The sequence below is a fragment of the Mus musculus genome, chromosome 3 (genome assembly GCF_000001635.26).
Source record: "Mus musculus strain C57BL/6J chromosome 3, GRCm38.p6 C57BL/6J".
NCBI classification, from domain to species: Eukaryota; Metazoa; Chordata; class Mammalia; order Rodentia; family Muridae; genus Mus; species Mus musculus.
Window position 1 is genome coordinate 131,626,227 of NC_000069.6, and position 15,385 is coordinate 131,641,611.

A 15,385-nucleotide genomic window follows, 5' to 3' on the forward strand; every position below is an offset into this window, starting at 1 on the left:
AAGCCTTTATAAATAAATGTTCAAGGAAAGCTAGATATTGTCTGCCTGGTGAAGGGTGGGTAGTTGTGCAGGTTGAGTGGCTACTGAGAGGCCTGGGGACTTAGCAAGGCAGCAAGGCCTGCTGTTTATGTTCCTCTCTGTCCCCTTCTCTTTAGAGAAAGGAGCATTTCTTCCGTGTCCAGAGAGCCTTCCAGCCTTAAGGCAGGTCAGCTGGACTTAGAGCGGTCTTTAGGGAGAAGGAAGAAGGGGAGAACTGCAGCCTTCTTGCTTTTGGTTCTCTCAGGCACTAAGGTTTTGCAATGGCCTGTACTGAACCGGCTCTGGCAGGACCTGTCGTTGGCCTCTTACTGGCTCTCGTCACTACCCACAAGAACAAGTCTAGTGAACGTGATGATGATGATGCAGGGGTGTACTGAGGGCTGCAGCCTTAGTCCAAACCAGTTTGGCACCAGCTTCCTTTGTAGTCTGGCAGACATCTGAGCTGTGTGTATGTGCACGTGAGTGTTTGTCTGAAGGATTCACGGTAGGATTAAGTAGTCTATTGTACATTTTCTAACTTGTCTTATTTTAATTTCACATTGAACTATACATAGGACAAAAGGGACACATTTTGCAGGTGTTCCTATAAGCTAAATTTTCTAGAATAAAGGTAACTGTACACTGAGCATCCAAAAGCTCTTGCTTCTTCTGCACCTATTCTTCCCACAGTAGTCACTGCTTCCAGTGAGCGTCCTGGTCCCTCATGGTGAAGGTTGTGCGCACTGGATAGCAAGTGACAAGCAAGAGTTCCGGAGATCCATGAAAGCCCTTGCTGTCACACTTGGAAGGAAAAAGAAGGAAGGGAGCTGGCAGGGTACAGGGAGAAGTTGAGGTGTAGTTCATGCGGTCCCTGGTGTTCAGTATATTAACTAACTCGGCTCGTGAGCCACCACTTTAGGTGAGGCTAACTCATGTAGATAGTTTGCATAGCTTGCTCGGAACCACACAGGTGTGAGTAATGGAATCTGAACCTCTGTACCCGGGAGGGTTCTGGGAGATCCTTCAGAGATGCCCTGAGTTGCATAGGAACAGATATCATAGCTGTATTGGCTAGACATTGGCAGCCAAGGAGGGTGCCTCCTTTGGACCTGCTGCTCTCTCCAGCAGGGTTGTTTCTGAAGAGAGCTGGCAGCTGTGGGGTACCTGTCGGCTGCACTCTGAGGACCAAGTGCTTATGTCACCTTCCTGAAGTGACCTGGGATGCCACAGTGTTCAGGCCAGCCTGGTTGTTACAGGTCTAGCTAGAATCTGATGTCACAGCCTCCTATGTGTGGCTTCTCTCACTTACCCTGGCTCACTACAGTCAGTAGTAGACTGCTCACTCTCAACATGGGCGCTGTTCCGTCCGATTTTTGCTGTGAACAGTGTGCTGATGTGGATTTCATTATTTGCTGTATGTGACTCTCTATTGGTTACTGTTGAGTAGAATGGCTGGATAGGAATGCGCATTTGTTTGGTCTTAGGAGAGGTATCCAGTCCTTTCTAATGCAGATGTGCCAACTCACAATGCACAGTGAGGATAAAGTTGTGTATCCTCACCAGCTCTGGGTTGTCTTGCATATTCTAAGCACTCTGATCCTGACTTTTTAGCCACATTCTCTATAACACTGCTGTTTCTTAACCTATCTTACAGATCTTCATGTTGGATCAGTTTCATTAAAGAAGGAATTATTAGAGATTGATTATAAATGACTGTAATTTTAGGTAGTGATTAAGAAATAAAACGTCCCAGCCCACTGAAATTTTTGTGTATGTGTATGTATCACGTGCATGCTTTGGGTCCATGGAGTCCAGAAGAGGGTGTCAGAGCCTCTGGAACAGGAGTACCCAGCGACTGTGAGTTCACCTGCGTCCTATGGAAGAGCAGCCCATGATCTTAATCATGGAGCCATCTCTGCAGCCCCTAGGAGCTGGGTTTTATTGAGTTCTTACTGTATTCACCAGACGACTTGCATATGTTGGCTTAGTCCTTATAAGGACACTAGGAGAGCAGGCACTGTTTTTATTCTCTGTTTACAGAGGCTCATGGTAGAGGTTAAACAACTGCTCTAAGTCAGGTAGTAAGCCATGGCGGTGGGATTTGCACCCTAGCAATCTGGTCCCAAAGCCATGCGCTGCAGTTCCAGTCTCTGGTATTGTTTAACATTACAGTAGTTGAAAACCGCAACTGGCTGTGTTTTGAAAGCAGACTGGAAACCCATTCATAGAAGTTCTAAAATAATGAGTCGTCATGGCTCTGGCAGACACTTCTTAGAGGTGGAGTTTCCTATTGAATAGCTCGTGCATTTGCTCCTTGTAGTCCAGAGTGATAGTCTGTGCTGTTTTTATATAATCTCCATTCTTACACTTTCTTAGATTCAGATACCATCCTCATCATTATTAATGATGCATGCCTGTGGGTTTTGTTTTGTTTTGTTTTTAGACAGGGTCTCACTATGTAGCTTTGACTTAGCTTGGGACTCCCTGTGTTCCTGTGACATCCAGGCTGGCCTTGAACTCAGAGATCTGCCTATTTTGCCTCCATAGTGCTGAGATTAAAGGTGTATGCCACCATGCCTGGCCCGTCTGTGTTTTAGTTACCAGTTTTATAAGGAGTAAATAGAATAATTTATAAATTACCCTATATATTTAACCTGTAATTTGCCCTGTAAATCGTATATCTCACTGTCTGACTGATACCAGTATGTAAAAGTATGTATTATTGACTGGCTGAAAAAGAGTAATTCCTTTGCTGCAGGCCCTCACCATCCCTATCCTGATTCCATATGAGAGTGCTGTCTGTAACTCTCAAGAGTGGTTTATAAATCTGTGTGAAAACCTTAGACCTTGGAATGTGGCAGGGAGCCTGGGGTGACTTGTCATTCATAGGCTTCACGTCAGAGCACAGTCCTTGGCCTGACTTGGAAGGTCCTTGGTGTCTGGCTATAGAGTGTTAATAACACAAAGGAAGTAGAAATAGCACCTTTGAGTATGAAGCACGCACTGAACTGACACTTGGTGTGCATTATGTGAACCACGGGTTTTATCCCCATTCTACCCAGGAGGTTTCTGGAGCCCAGAGAGTGTGTAACTCAGCTGAGGGGTGTCAGAGAAACCTAGAGCGTATGTACCGAGAAACCATTGCAGTAGCAAAAAGGCCTCAGTGTAGAACCGAACTCCACTCTAAGTACAGCTTGTACAGCTTGCCCGTTGGGGATTTATGGATGAGGAGCACCGTGCAGGTCAGTGGACAGATTGCTGAGAAGGAACAGAAGTGAGGGGCAAGGGAGGTTAGTGGACCTACAGCAGGCCAGGACACATGGATGCTACCTGCGTGACTACAGGACTGAGAGGCATGGAGTATACAAATGACCAGATGTTCTCGCTATACAGCTAGTCACTGAAGACCAAGGCTAGCAGGCTCAAGGGTAGCAGGCCAGAGTTAGGCCAGCTTTAAATCCAGGAAGACACATAGCTGATGCCCGCCAGGCTGCATGGCCTTTATAACTTCTTGACCTGCCCCTTGGGTTTCATGCTCTTTGAGAAGAGCATGCTGCTGCCAAAGGTCTCAAAGTAGCCCTCCTCTGATGGTGAGTGGGAGGGTAAAGACGTTAGGCTCTGTGGTGCGTATTCAGCAGTTGGTGCTCTCTCTGGGCAGCTTAGAGCTGCGTCCGCCCCTAGGTCTCTGCCTGAGTGTGGACAGTGACTAGAGATGTGCGATTGAGTCAGGATGCTCCAAGTTCCATTTCTGAGCAAGGGGCAGTCTTTAACTTCTCAGCATAAACTAGAAGTTTATTAACTAGAATAAACTAGAAGTTTATTAACTAGAAGTTATAGCAGTTGCTTTAATATTTTTAGTAGTTTCAATGTTTCTGACCTGGCATGATGTAAGCAGCTTATAAAAATCTACCTATCCTCCTTGCTCTCTTCTCCTCCTTTCTTTTTGTGGTAGGGTCTTGCTATGTAGTCCAGGCTACTTTGTACCTCACAGTGTAGCCCAGGCTATACATTCCTCTTTCCCCTGCCTCCCAAATGCTAGGATTCTAAGAGTGGCACCAGGCCTAGTCCCATCGTGCCTTTCCCTACAGTGCCTCACTTGTGTGTTTGGCTTATATACAGCTCTTAAAGGAAGACTTTTCTTATATTAATAATACAAAACCCTCGTTTTTCTAGTTTTTCCAGTGACATCAAGAACAAGGCTGCCAATAAGACATACTTGCCAAATTGTCATAATAAAATACAAACAGTGATTCTCCTTTAATGGCTCTCTGGGTTGTTTAGCAGGCATTGGTACCAGATTTGGTTCCATAGCACATATGCACTTCAGAACAATGCACAGCTGCTGAGGCTGCGCGCTTATCTATCAACAGGATGTTCCTCATTTTCCAGTCTATAAAAACTTAATGGCTTGGTTCTGAAATTCCATCCTAGGAATGGAGTGGGAGCCACGAGGGGGAAGAATCTACTTTCTAATGCTTAAAATGGCACGGATATATCATATATGAATAATTAGTTGGCAAATTGAAAATTAGTTTTTCTTTTGTCCTCAAAAGTTTCTCTCCTAAAGAATAATTTGCTTTCTTAACTCTGTTATGTCAAAGTGTAAAAAAAAAAGGGGGAGGGATGGATTTGAGTAACTACCAGGCATAATCTGAACATAGGACGTTGTAATGAGGATTGCCATTTAGGGTTTTCCTTAAGCGGGGGAGTGTAATGTATTGTTGGAGGTGGGGACTTCTCTCTGTCAGGCAAGTTACTCTCCGGTTGTTAAATGACTGTGTCAGAAACAGATTCTGTGTAAGTGAGCAGAGCCATGTCAACAGGGGCAGTTGGAACACACTGCTGTGCGGATTCTTGCGTATTCCCTTAATTAGGTCACATTTTACACCACTATTTGGCAGCCAGTACAGTATCCATTGGGACCTGAAGCTACCCTGTGACTCCTCAAAGGCCCCCACATCCTTCCTTCTGTCCAAGGCTCAGCCTCCATCCTGACTTGTAGCCTTACGGCCTGAAGCCTGAGCTTCTTATGTGTTTGCAAAACCTTACACACAGATATATGCACATCTGAGGATCTCATAAGCAAACGATCCATAAATATATGCACATACATATTCATGCCCAGCTATGATTTTGGTTTGGGGAACCTGATTTTAATTCTAGCTCTCCAAGAAGATACAGCAAATTTGTCAGGACTTCCTGCCATCAGGCAGTGATGACATGAGGCATATGTGGAGGTACCGCTCAGTGGGACAGTTGACAGATACACATGCATTTGTGATCTATGGTCTCTCGACAGTCATCAAAGCGTAGTTATCTAACACGCAGTCATCTATCCCAGGTCCAGTGGCACTGCAGGGCGCGGATGGTGGCCGGAGCCAATTTTTATATTGTTGGACGAGACCCTGCTGGCATGCCTCATCCGGAGACAGGGAAGGACCTCTATGAGCCAACACATGGTGCCAAAGTGCTGACGATGGCCCCAGGCCTGATTACCTTGGAAATCGTTCCCTTCCGAGTTGCAGCTTACAACAAGAAAAAGAAGCGGATGGACTACTATGACTCTGAGCAGTAAGTTTTACCCTTCCCTGCCCGACAGAAGCTTTGCTGCCCGAGCTGTTTCTAAGGGTTCGCCACATTGTCTGGTCTTTATAACTTCTGATGGGGGGCTTTGTTGGAGCCATCTCAGGAAAAGTTACATTAAGGAAGTTAACTCTCATTGGCCTGGAGCTAGAAGTGAAAGTTAGCATTGGTCTAAGCTGGATGGGGTGGTGCACACAGTTTCTCATCTAAGGGTTTGGGAGGCAGAGGCAGGTGCAGCTCTATGAGTTTGAGGCCAGTCCATTCATTATACATAGCAAGTTTGCAAACAAGCAAACCCTCCCCACATACATACATACATACATACATGCATGCATGCATACATACATACATACATATTGGATTTAATTTCAGAGTTGGTGCTTTGGGGGATTTTGTTTTGTGGTCCTAAGGGGCATGTTCATATTTATGTGTTTGTATGATTACTAGCAACTTCTCGATTATGCGATTGGAGTGCCAGGCCTTGTTGCAGAGGCTGGAAGTCCCAGCTTATCAGAAGGCTGAGGCAGTAGGATCCCAAGTTTAAGAATAGCCTAGGAAAAGCAGGGAGATCCTCTCTCAGACTAAAAAGCAGAAGGGCTGGGATATGGTTCAATGATAGCTTCTTAGCACACATAAGGAAGGCCTTGGTTCAGTTTTTAGTATGGCCAATATGAACATTCATACATATGTACACACACATACACACACACATACATATATGTGTGCGTGTGTATACATGCATCATGGTAATATTAAGTATGTGTCTTATTTCTTTTGGATGGATAGAATTATAATCATTCCTGTCCATGGATGGTGTCTGTTTAAACTTAAAGTAGCAGTGTAAAGCTAAGTTGCAGGGTCTAGTCTTGTCTCAGCTACATGACCTGAATTCTTTTGTTCCCTGTATTCCCTGGGATACTTGATCAGTGGAATGGAGGCAGGGAACAAGGTAGTTCTTCCTACATCTGTCTATAGTTCTTCTACAGGATCTTGACAGAAAGTTATTATTTACTCATGACAGCGTCTCACTACATAGCCCCAGATGGCCCGGCATACACTGTGCAGATCAGGCAGGCCTCAACTCAGGATCCATCTGCCTCTACCTCCTGAGTGCTGGGGTTAAAGGTACACACCGTCGGCTGATGTTTCTATGTAATGTACACATGTGAAATTTGTTGATTACCTCTTAGTTTACCTTTTTAGTACAAGTTATAATTCATAGTCAACAAGTAAAACCGATAATTCACGTAGAGTATAATCAGTTTTAATTTGTGTCTTATCAGTTTTAGTTGCACTGACAGCGCTAACTGAAAGTTGACACTGGCTTAGACACCTCCATTCGGAGCATCCCTTTCCATGGGTTTCTACATGGGCTTCATGTTTAGGAATAATATGAACCCTGACCCAGTGTCCTTATTTAGTGTGACCCATTTTGCCACAGAGGGGACAGGAAAGAAAAAAGAAATCTTGTGAAAAATTAAAACAACACACTTTTGTTTCTAAAAGGCATATAAGCACACGTTCTTATCCCAGCACTCACTCGGAAGGGAGAGACAGGAGGCCCAGTGGTTCGGGGTCATCCTTACTACATAGAGAATTGGAGACCAGCCTGGGCTACGTGAAACCCCATCTTAAAAAATTAAAAATCAATAAGTAGTAAATGGTTTTACTCCTAGCACAAAATTGGGTTCCTAACCATGTGGGCTTGTTTTTTAACCTTAAAGATGCCTGTGTATGCACGTACATATTTGCATATGGACATGTATGTATGTATGCATGCATGCATGCAGAATTGCACCATGGTAAAGTGAAGCTCCAAGGAGATAGCAGAGAGTCTTTTAAAAGAAGATGTTATCAATTACGATAAACTATATTACCTGAAAAGGCACTGGAAATCTAAGTAGAAATGACAGAGGAAGGTGAAAGCAGTTTGGGCACAGTCCTGCCCTTTTGTGGGTGAATTTATGTAAATCTCCACCAGAGAGCCCTGCTTAGTCTGTGGGAGACCTGCCTCTCAGCAGCCCCTTTGAAGCCCCACTCAGGCTCCTGAAGAGGAAGGGCCTTCCTGCAGACCTGGAAGCCACGTGGTGCCAGTGGCAGGTGTGCGGTATGGCACTTTCTGCTTTTTACCCCAAGTGCAGTTTGGCCAGTTTGTGTACAGTATTCCGAGACTTGATTTTCTGAGAACTGTGGTGAACTTTGCTTACTGGGTTACGGTAGTGGCGAGGGCGAGCAAGGAGAGAAGCAGAACCCTTCTGCCAGTCTACACTCTTTACCTTAGCATAGTTCTCATGCTGTGACATTAAGAAAACTGAGCAAGGGCCTGGGAGACAGTTCCATGGCTAGAGGTGCTTGCTGTGCAAGCATGAAGAGTGGCATTTGATCCCCAGTACCCAGGTGGAGAGCCCGGTGTGATGGGGCTGCATGGGTAGGTAGCTCAGCATTTTAGCAGCAGGCATTGCTCTTGCAGAGAGGACTCAACTTGGGTTCTTAGCACCCACCGCAGGTGGCTTATAACCATCTGTAACTCCAGCTTCTGGGGGGATCTGACACTTCAGACTTCTGTGGGTGTCTGCACACCAAGCACATACACACAGACACACAGACACACAGACAGATACACATACATAATGAAAAATAAATCATAAAAAAACCAAACAAACCTGACATGGTGGCATGTCCACAGACACAGATCTCTTGTGTTCCCTGACCAGCTCAGCCTTTTCTAGTCAGGCCAGCAAGAGTCCTCATCTCGGTAAGCAAGGTGAATGGAACAATGTCTGAGCTTGACCTCTGACCTCTGCAGCCACGCAGATAATGTACGTACGACGTACGTATGTACGTACACACCCACACACCTGCACTTGCAGCTGCATACATATGAGCCCCTCCCCCAACACCACACACACACACACACACACACACACACACACACACACACACACACTGTACATGAAGAAAACCAAGGAAAATAAAAACACCATTCTCCTCCAGCTCATGGGCTGACGTGTTTCACCCCCGTGGTCCCTCGGCGTGGTCAGTGCTTTAATCATACACAGGACCCACGACCCCATCTGTGTGCAGTTGATTAATGTGCTGCTAAGGCCCCTGATAACTTTGATGTTTGACCGAATCTGTGTAGTACCGCTTTAAGTTTCTCTTTTAATCATTTAAAAGCTAAATAATTACATCAGTTCTCATAAGATTTTCCAGAGATGAATTCTATGTTAGTTGCATGAGTAGCTCATTTCCTTGGAATTTTTTCTTTTTGAGTTACCAAATCTTAATAAGTTAACTTGGGAAGCTTTAAAAATGCCTTAGTTTTAAAATTTTTTTTCTGTATTTGTGTTCCAATATAATTAAGCTGATGGGAATATGTTGGAAAGTGATTAAAATTTTGTGAGAAGGCGATCGTCTTTGATGTGGCGAGAAAACAGTTATTAATTAGGCACATATGAGCTCGTCCATGTTTGATTAATGGGTGTTACTCAATGCCAGCCTTTATGTAATTAATGATTTTGTAGCTTTTGGATTGATTGAATGGTAGTGTAAGACAAGGCTTAGGGAGGGACATATCCTGAAGATTTCATGCAAGATAATTATTAATAGGAATTATGATAAAAGTCATCTGTTTATGTTTAAGTCGTCAAGAAAACTGTGTTAGCTTTAGAAGTGACTCAGAGACATCTAGTTGTAGGATTTCAGTCCCATTACAGATATTACCATATTATTAGGATATTGTTTATTTGGTCTTCTTTTCTTTTCTCTTTTTTTTTTTTTTTACTCCTTTAAAGGGCAAATATTTGTATTCTGGTGGACAAATGCGAAGCTATTTAGATTATAGAAATAGCAGACTCTGTAGAAGGAGCGTACATGAGTACAAAGTGCCCACGGAGCTGAGTAAGTGAAGGGGTTGAGGGGCAAGTGTTCCTGGGCTGGCATCATTGCATCTTAGCAGAGTTTGTTCCTGTTTGTAATGATAGAGTATACTTTACCTGATGGCCTGCTACAGAGAGAGTCTCAGCCATTGAACCTGCCCATCAGGCAGTAAGTATAGACTATATACTTACACTATACACTATACTTATATAAGTATACACTGTATACAGTGAGTATAGAAGGCAACCCCTTGCCATCTAGAAGACGGCCCCTTACCACCTAGATGAAAAACTGTTTGATTTTGGGAGTGATGGCTGTACTGGTCCTTCAAGGTATCTTTAAGATTTCTTTCTTTTGTGTCCTTCCAGTGGCAAGCCCACCTAGTACGATGGATTCTGAGCTAGGACTCTTAAACCTGTGTGTCAGAGTCCCTCTGTTGCTAATTATCAGTTTTATATTGCTAAAATAATAATCTTTGTACAAAACAACATGTGTAGCTGGTTAGATCAGAAACCCAGGATGTTTGTCCTCTAGCGAGGCCAGGCTCCTCTGCGCCTCCTGCCTCTGGAGTCTCCTCCCCTGGTGACTCATTTCCTGGAAGATGTCGGATCTGAATCCCTGTCTGCTAGCCACTGGCTGAGGACTGCACCTGCTCCTGGAAGCGACTTTAAGCAGTGGCTGCAGCTTCTCCATCTCAGCATGTGGCCTTCTCCACTCCGCACAAATCTTTCTAATGCCTCTCCTCAGTGCACCCCTCCCCAACTTTTTTTGCTTCTAGCTGGGAAGATTCTTACATAATTAAAATTACCTGAGTAATTTTATAGTCAACTGATGTGCAGTTTGGGTGGAGATAAGGTTTGACTAGGGTTAGGCCCTGGGTACTTGGGAAGTCCTGCGCTTCCCAGCAGTTTGAGATTTGAATGCCTGGGAAGAGTTCTGATAAAGATTGTGTGAACTCAGATGCTGCCTGGGCTATAGCTTAGTAACATAGCACTGGGCTGGCAAGACTCACACCCTGCGTGCAGTCCACACTGTAAGAATAAATAATAAATAATAATAAATAAGCAAATAAAGCCAATTAAAAGAGTGAGGCTCTACATGGAAAGCATATGCTAATAAATTTAGATTCAAGTGGGGTGTAGTGGCGCAGGCCTTTGATCCTAGCATTCAGGAGGCAAAGGCATGTGGATATCTTTGAGTTTGAGACCAGTCTGGTCCACATAGTGCTAAGACAGCCAGGGCTACATTATGAGACCTTGTCTCAACCCCTTCCCCCCTGAAAAAATTAGATTCAAAATAATTAAACTTAAAAGAACTCCATGTGTGTGTGTGTGTGTGTGTGTCTGCGTGACTGGCGGTGGGTATGAGTGCAGGTGCACACACTTAGTGGTGCACATGGAGAAGCCACAGGACAACACACACAGTCCTGGCCTTTCAGCCCTGTTTGAGACAGGGTCTGTTTGTTGTTCTGCTTGGCACTGCTTCCAGAGAGTCTGCTGTCTGCTCCTTGTCTTAGCACAGGAACATTGGACCTGCAGATATGGTCTGCCATGGCTGGCCTCATGTGGGACCTAGGAGTTCAAAGTGAGGTCCTCACACATGTGTGGCAAGCCCTTTACTAGTGGAGCCACCTGCCTGGGCCCCGGATTTAAACTTTTCATGTATTTCATCTAGTCTTTGGTTAGAAAATAATAAGAAAAAAATTAACAAAATTGTATATGACGTTGTCCAGTGCTTCTTAGTCTCTAAAAGAAAGCCATAAATGTTTATCTGGTTTGGAAAAGATCATTTTAAACCACAGTGTTAAGAATTTTTAGTGTTTTGATGTGTTTATAAATGACCCGCTTTCAAGTTGGATAAGACATTAATTAGAATAAAAATTAATTAGAATAAAAATAATTAGGCCCACTTACAAGTCACCACCATTAGTTTTATTTCTGTCAAGGGAGAAAGTCTCTTTTGCTCTTCTGAATTGCTGATCACCTAATTTGCATCCCGAGAAAGCTGGTAAAGCCCTCGAGCTGACCCTCCTCTTATCTGAGTGAAGAGCTGGTCATTGTCCTTGTAGCTCTGCAGGCTGCGGATGTGGACTGAAGGACAGCAGATGGTCGTGAAGATTTACAGCCGTCAGCCAGTGGCCAGAAGTCATCATGCCTTGAAGCCCTTCAAGCTGCTGGCCACATGTGGTTAGTGTGTTAATGGTTCCACGGAGGCTGCTAGCTCACTCTACCCTCGCTGGTGTCCCAACCCTTCCCCTTTGTTTTTGCGAGCTAGCGTTTTGTCTGTCTGCTGTAGAGTATAAAGAATCTGTAATCCAGTGGCTTTGCAGGGGACAAAGAAAGGCAAACATACGTGGAGTTTCTTCTTTCCAGGTTGCTGTGCAGGGTTAGCTTGGTGGTGTTATGAAATGACCCAAATTAAACTCCTCTGTCATGAAAGGGAAGGGCCTTTTCTGTTTCTGGAAGATTCCTCATTATTCATAGGTAAAGTCTAGAGCTAACTTTAGATCATCTTAGAAATCTCCCAGATTTTATTTTATAGAACTATTTCTATAAAACCATCCTGTTGTGAAACTCTGATTTAATTATAGACAGTGACTCTTGGGGTCAAGTCCCTGAACCTGGCATCTAATAAAAAGCAAAATCCTTACGTAAGGGAGACAGACATGCTGGGCTGAGGCCAGGGCAGTGCGCTGTCCGTAGCCGGGGTGGAGAGCCACCAGTGTGCAGAAGCAGAAACTCCCATCTCACGGGATGCAGAGATGCCTGTGGCGTGCAGTGCAGGGCGAATGTGTGAAGGGGATCCAGGAAGAGGTGCCCAGGCACCTTGGCTTAGAAATGCAATTTCAAAAGGAATGCAGGCAAGTCTGGATTTTGGACAGTGTAGCATTCTGGAGGGAGGAAATTAATTGGTCTGGCTTTTCCCTCTCAGTCATGAAGTTCAGGCAGAGTCTTCCAGGAGCAGCTTGCTCTCTTATTTATAAGCACCAAGAACCAGCAATTCTGGTGTGTGACTTGGGCTCTCACTCCTGGAAGTAACACTTCAGTTTTACAGAGCAGAAGCTCCGTCTCCTCAGGGGAACTGTAGGTAGAGTATCCTCTGGACCGGAGACAATGCTTCTCAGCTACACTGCAGTTCTCCCTCTGCTCACGGTGAGCTGCCTTAGGTCTCATGGGTATTCTCTGACCTGAAGGTGACGCAGTTGATTGTGCTGATAGATTTGTTCCCACACGGGTGCTTGTGGCCCTCTTTGAGAGGGTGGAGACTATGGTGTTCTAGCTCCCAGTGGCTCCCTGCCTATCTTTTGTGCTTCTTGGAAAAGCCTGTCGTAGAGCTTGCTCGAACTCTTCTTCTCCGTCTCCTGTGTTCCGGGCTTTGTTCCCCTCCTTTCTTTCTGTTTTCCTGACATTTCTTTTCTTCTGCCTGGATACTTGTTAAGTATCCTACCTTCCTGTGGAACAGATCATGCCTTTACCCCGTGTGGGGCATTTGTGTGATTGGCCTCTTTCCTTCATCACCATGGGTCACTTCTTCTCCTGAAGAGACTTGTAAGTTCTGACTTGCAGATGTGGGTTGTAGTGGTTGCTGTGCCCTGGGTGCCCCATGGCTTTCAGATTTTAAGTCCTCGCCTCTGCTCACCATTCTGGCTTTCTCCCCATCCTCTGGCAAGAGCTTTTCCTTAGCACTGAGTTTTCCATCTTTTGAAACCTTACTTTCTCAAAGTCACTTTTCATTTTAGTATTAGAAGTATATAAATTATGTTGCCAATACTTTTCAATTTACATGTGAAAGGGGAGATAAACTTTCTATATACTACCCACAGTAGCCAGCCCATTTAGAGGCCAATAGTTTAAGGTCAAGTTGCCATGTTTATGCGTGTTGGGCCTACATGTCTGTCTGTACACCACATGTCTGTTGCACACAGAGGCCAGAAGAGGGTGTCAGATTCCCTGGAGCTGGCCATTCACAGTTATGGTTGTGAACCTGTATGTGAGTGCTAGGAACTGAATCTGGGTTCTCTGCAAGGGCAGTCAGTACTCTTGACCCCTGAGCCATCTCTCTGGCCCCCAAGTTTACTTTTCTTATAAGACAAAGAACTAGGAGATGAACCCCATATTTAAGCTACTAGAATTTTTTTTTTGTTTTTGAGGCAGCATTTGGCTAATGCTTCCATTTCACAGGACATCTTTGCTTATTTTCTATAGTCATTTCAAAAGTCCTCTACCTAAGAAGGGGAGAGGTCTTAAAATATTGGGTCCAAAGTGTGTGTGTACGCCTTCTGTCTGTGTAGGAGTGCTGAGAAGTGGAAGAGCACCCAGGCATGGGGAGTTCAGGGGGAGGCAGTGCCTTCTGGTAATGGTTAGCATCCACACCGGTCGTCCTGCATTGCTTAAACGAGTCAGAGCACTCAGCTTCACATTCTCCGTGTTCCAGACCCAAACCTAGACATACTCCAGAGGGGAGTGGGTCACTCAGAGTCACTGTGTGGAGTTGGGTTGTCTCAGTGATCTAACAACAGGTAAAGTAGACGTAGGAGCAAGGGTCAGGTTGTCTTAGGAAAAGACAATTGTGGTAAGGAGATGTGTAGTCCTGCCAGGTGGCCTTGGTACTTAGAGGCTGATGGTAAGAACACTGGCCAAGACCCCCTGTCCCCGTGAGCAGTCTGGACATTGAGCACACACCAGAACAGCAGAAGCCACATGTCCAGTGTGATCACCAAGAAGGGTCATCTTGTGTAGAAACTGTTTCCAGTAAAGGACCGACTAAGAGCTCTTGCATGTGGGATGGACCAAATGGCTGAGGCTAGGAAGATGGCATGCCAGGTCCCCCACAGAGGAGGCAAGCAAGGTCTGAAGGAAGTTAGATCTGAAGGGGTCATGAGGAAATCATTGTGAATGGTCCTGAATGTAAGTAGTCCAGATTTAGAGAAAAAGGAAATGGGAAAATAGCTCAAATAAACCCAAACACTTGTAAAACTTAGGGCAGCAAGAGTTCTGTGAATAAAAAAAAAAAAAACCCCAAAAAACAAACAAACAAAAAAAACCCACAAGAATTCTGTTGATCTAGCCAGACTTCTGCACCTGCATACTGCCTTTCCATGGCTTCATATTTGCCCAGGGTTTACTGAGCCCCTCCAGTGGAAAGATAATAAAGTATTTGATCTCTAGTCAGTAACCATTTACTGTCTGTGCCCTGTGTCCCTGGCACTGTTGGCTCTTGTCTGTCATGAAGGGATGGGCAGGGGCAGGGTGGGCAGTGGCTCCTGTGACCACTGTGGGGACAGGGTGCTGTAGCAGCCCCTAGTGAATAGCTTCTCAGGGAAGATGTCCTGGTAATTGAGGGTTCTGCCTAATTTAAGGTTACCATACTTGAAATGATTTAAAATAACTTTATAAATCTTAACAATAAGTTTTACTCACTAGGAAAAAAACCGATTACTGATTATTTATTATGTATCTGTTTCTTTGAACGGGTCTCCTTTTGTAGCCATGGCTGACCTGGAACTTGTAGCAATCCCCCAGCTTCAGCCTCCAGAGTGTAGCATGAATGAACAGACACTTTTTGTCTCATGGACAGATAGTTCGTTTTGTCACTGGACGCGTTCTTACTAATAAATTTGTATGGTACTTGATTGTGATAGAAAATCCCATAAGAGGCAGAGTGAGCGAGCACAGCATAAAGACCTGCAGTGTTATGTCACAGAAATTGCCTCCTTTCTTTCTCTGTATTTTGACAGAATTATAGAATCTGACTGAATTTGGGTCACTGTAACAAATTGCCCTGGTCCGAGTGGCTTCATGGCAGTTATCAGGATCAAAGTACAGACGATTGCCGTCTGAGGGCCACAAGCTGTTTGCAGGCAGCCAACCAGTTATTTGCACAAAGCCAGCTATGTCCTTACAGG

General features: G+C 44.7%; 1 protein-coding gene across 6 annotated transcripts in view; it reads left to right on the forward strand.

The window, feature by feature from the left end:
- The window catches only part of Papss1 (3'-phosphoadenosine 5'-phosphosulfate synthase 1), a 78,908-nt gene that overhangs the window by 61,463 nt on the left and 2,060 nt on the right, over nt 1-15,385 (forward strand). For all 6 annotated transcript variants that reach the window (XM_030252605.1, NM_001289479.1, NM_001289478.1 and 3 more), the window contains one exon: nt 5,360-5,589. In XM_030252605.1, coding sequence (XP_030108465.1) covers nt 5,360-5,589 — 230 coding nt within the window. The remainder of the gene's footprint in view (nt 1-5,359; nt 5,590-15,385) is intronic.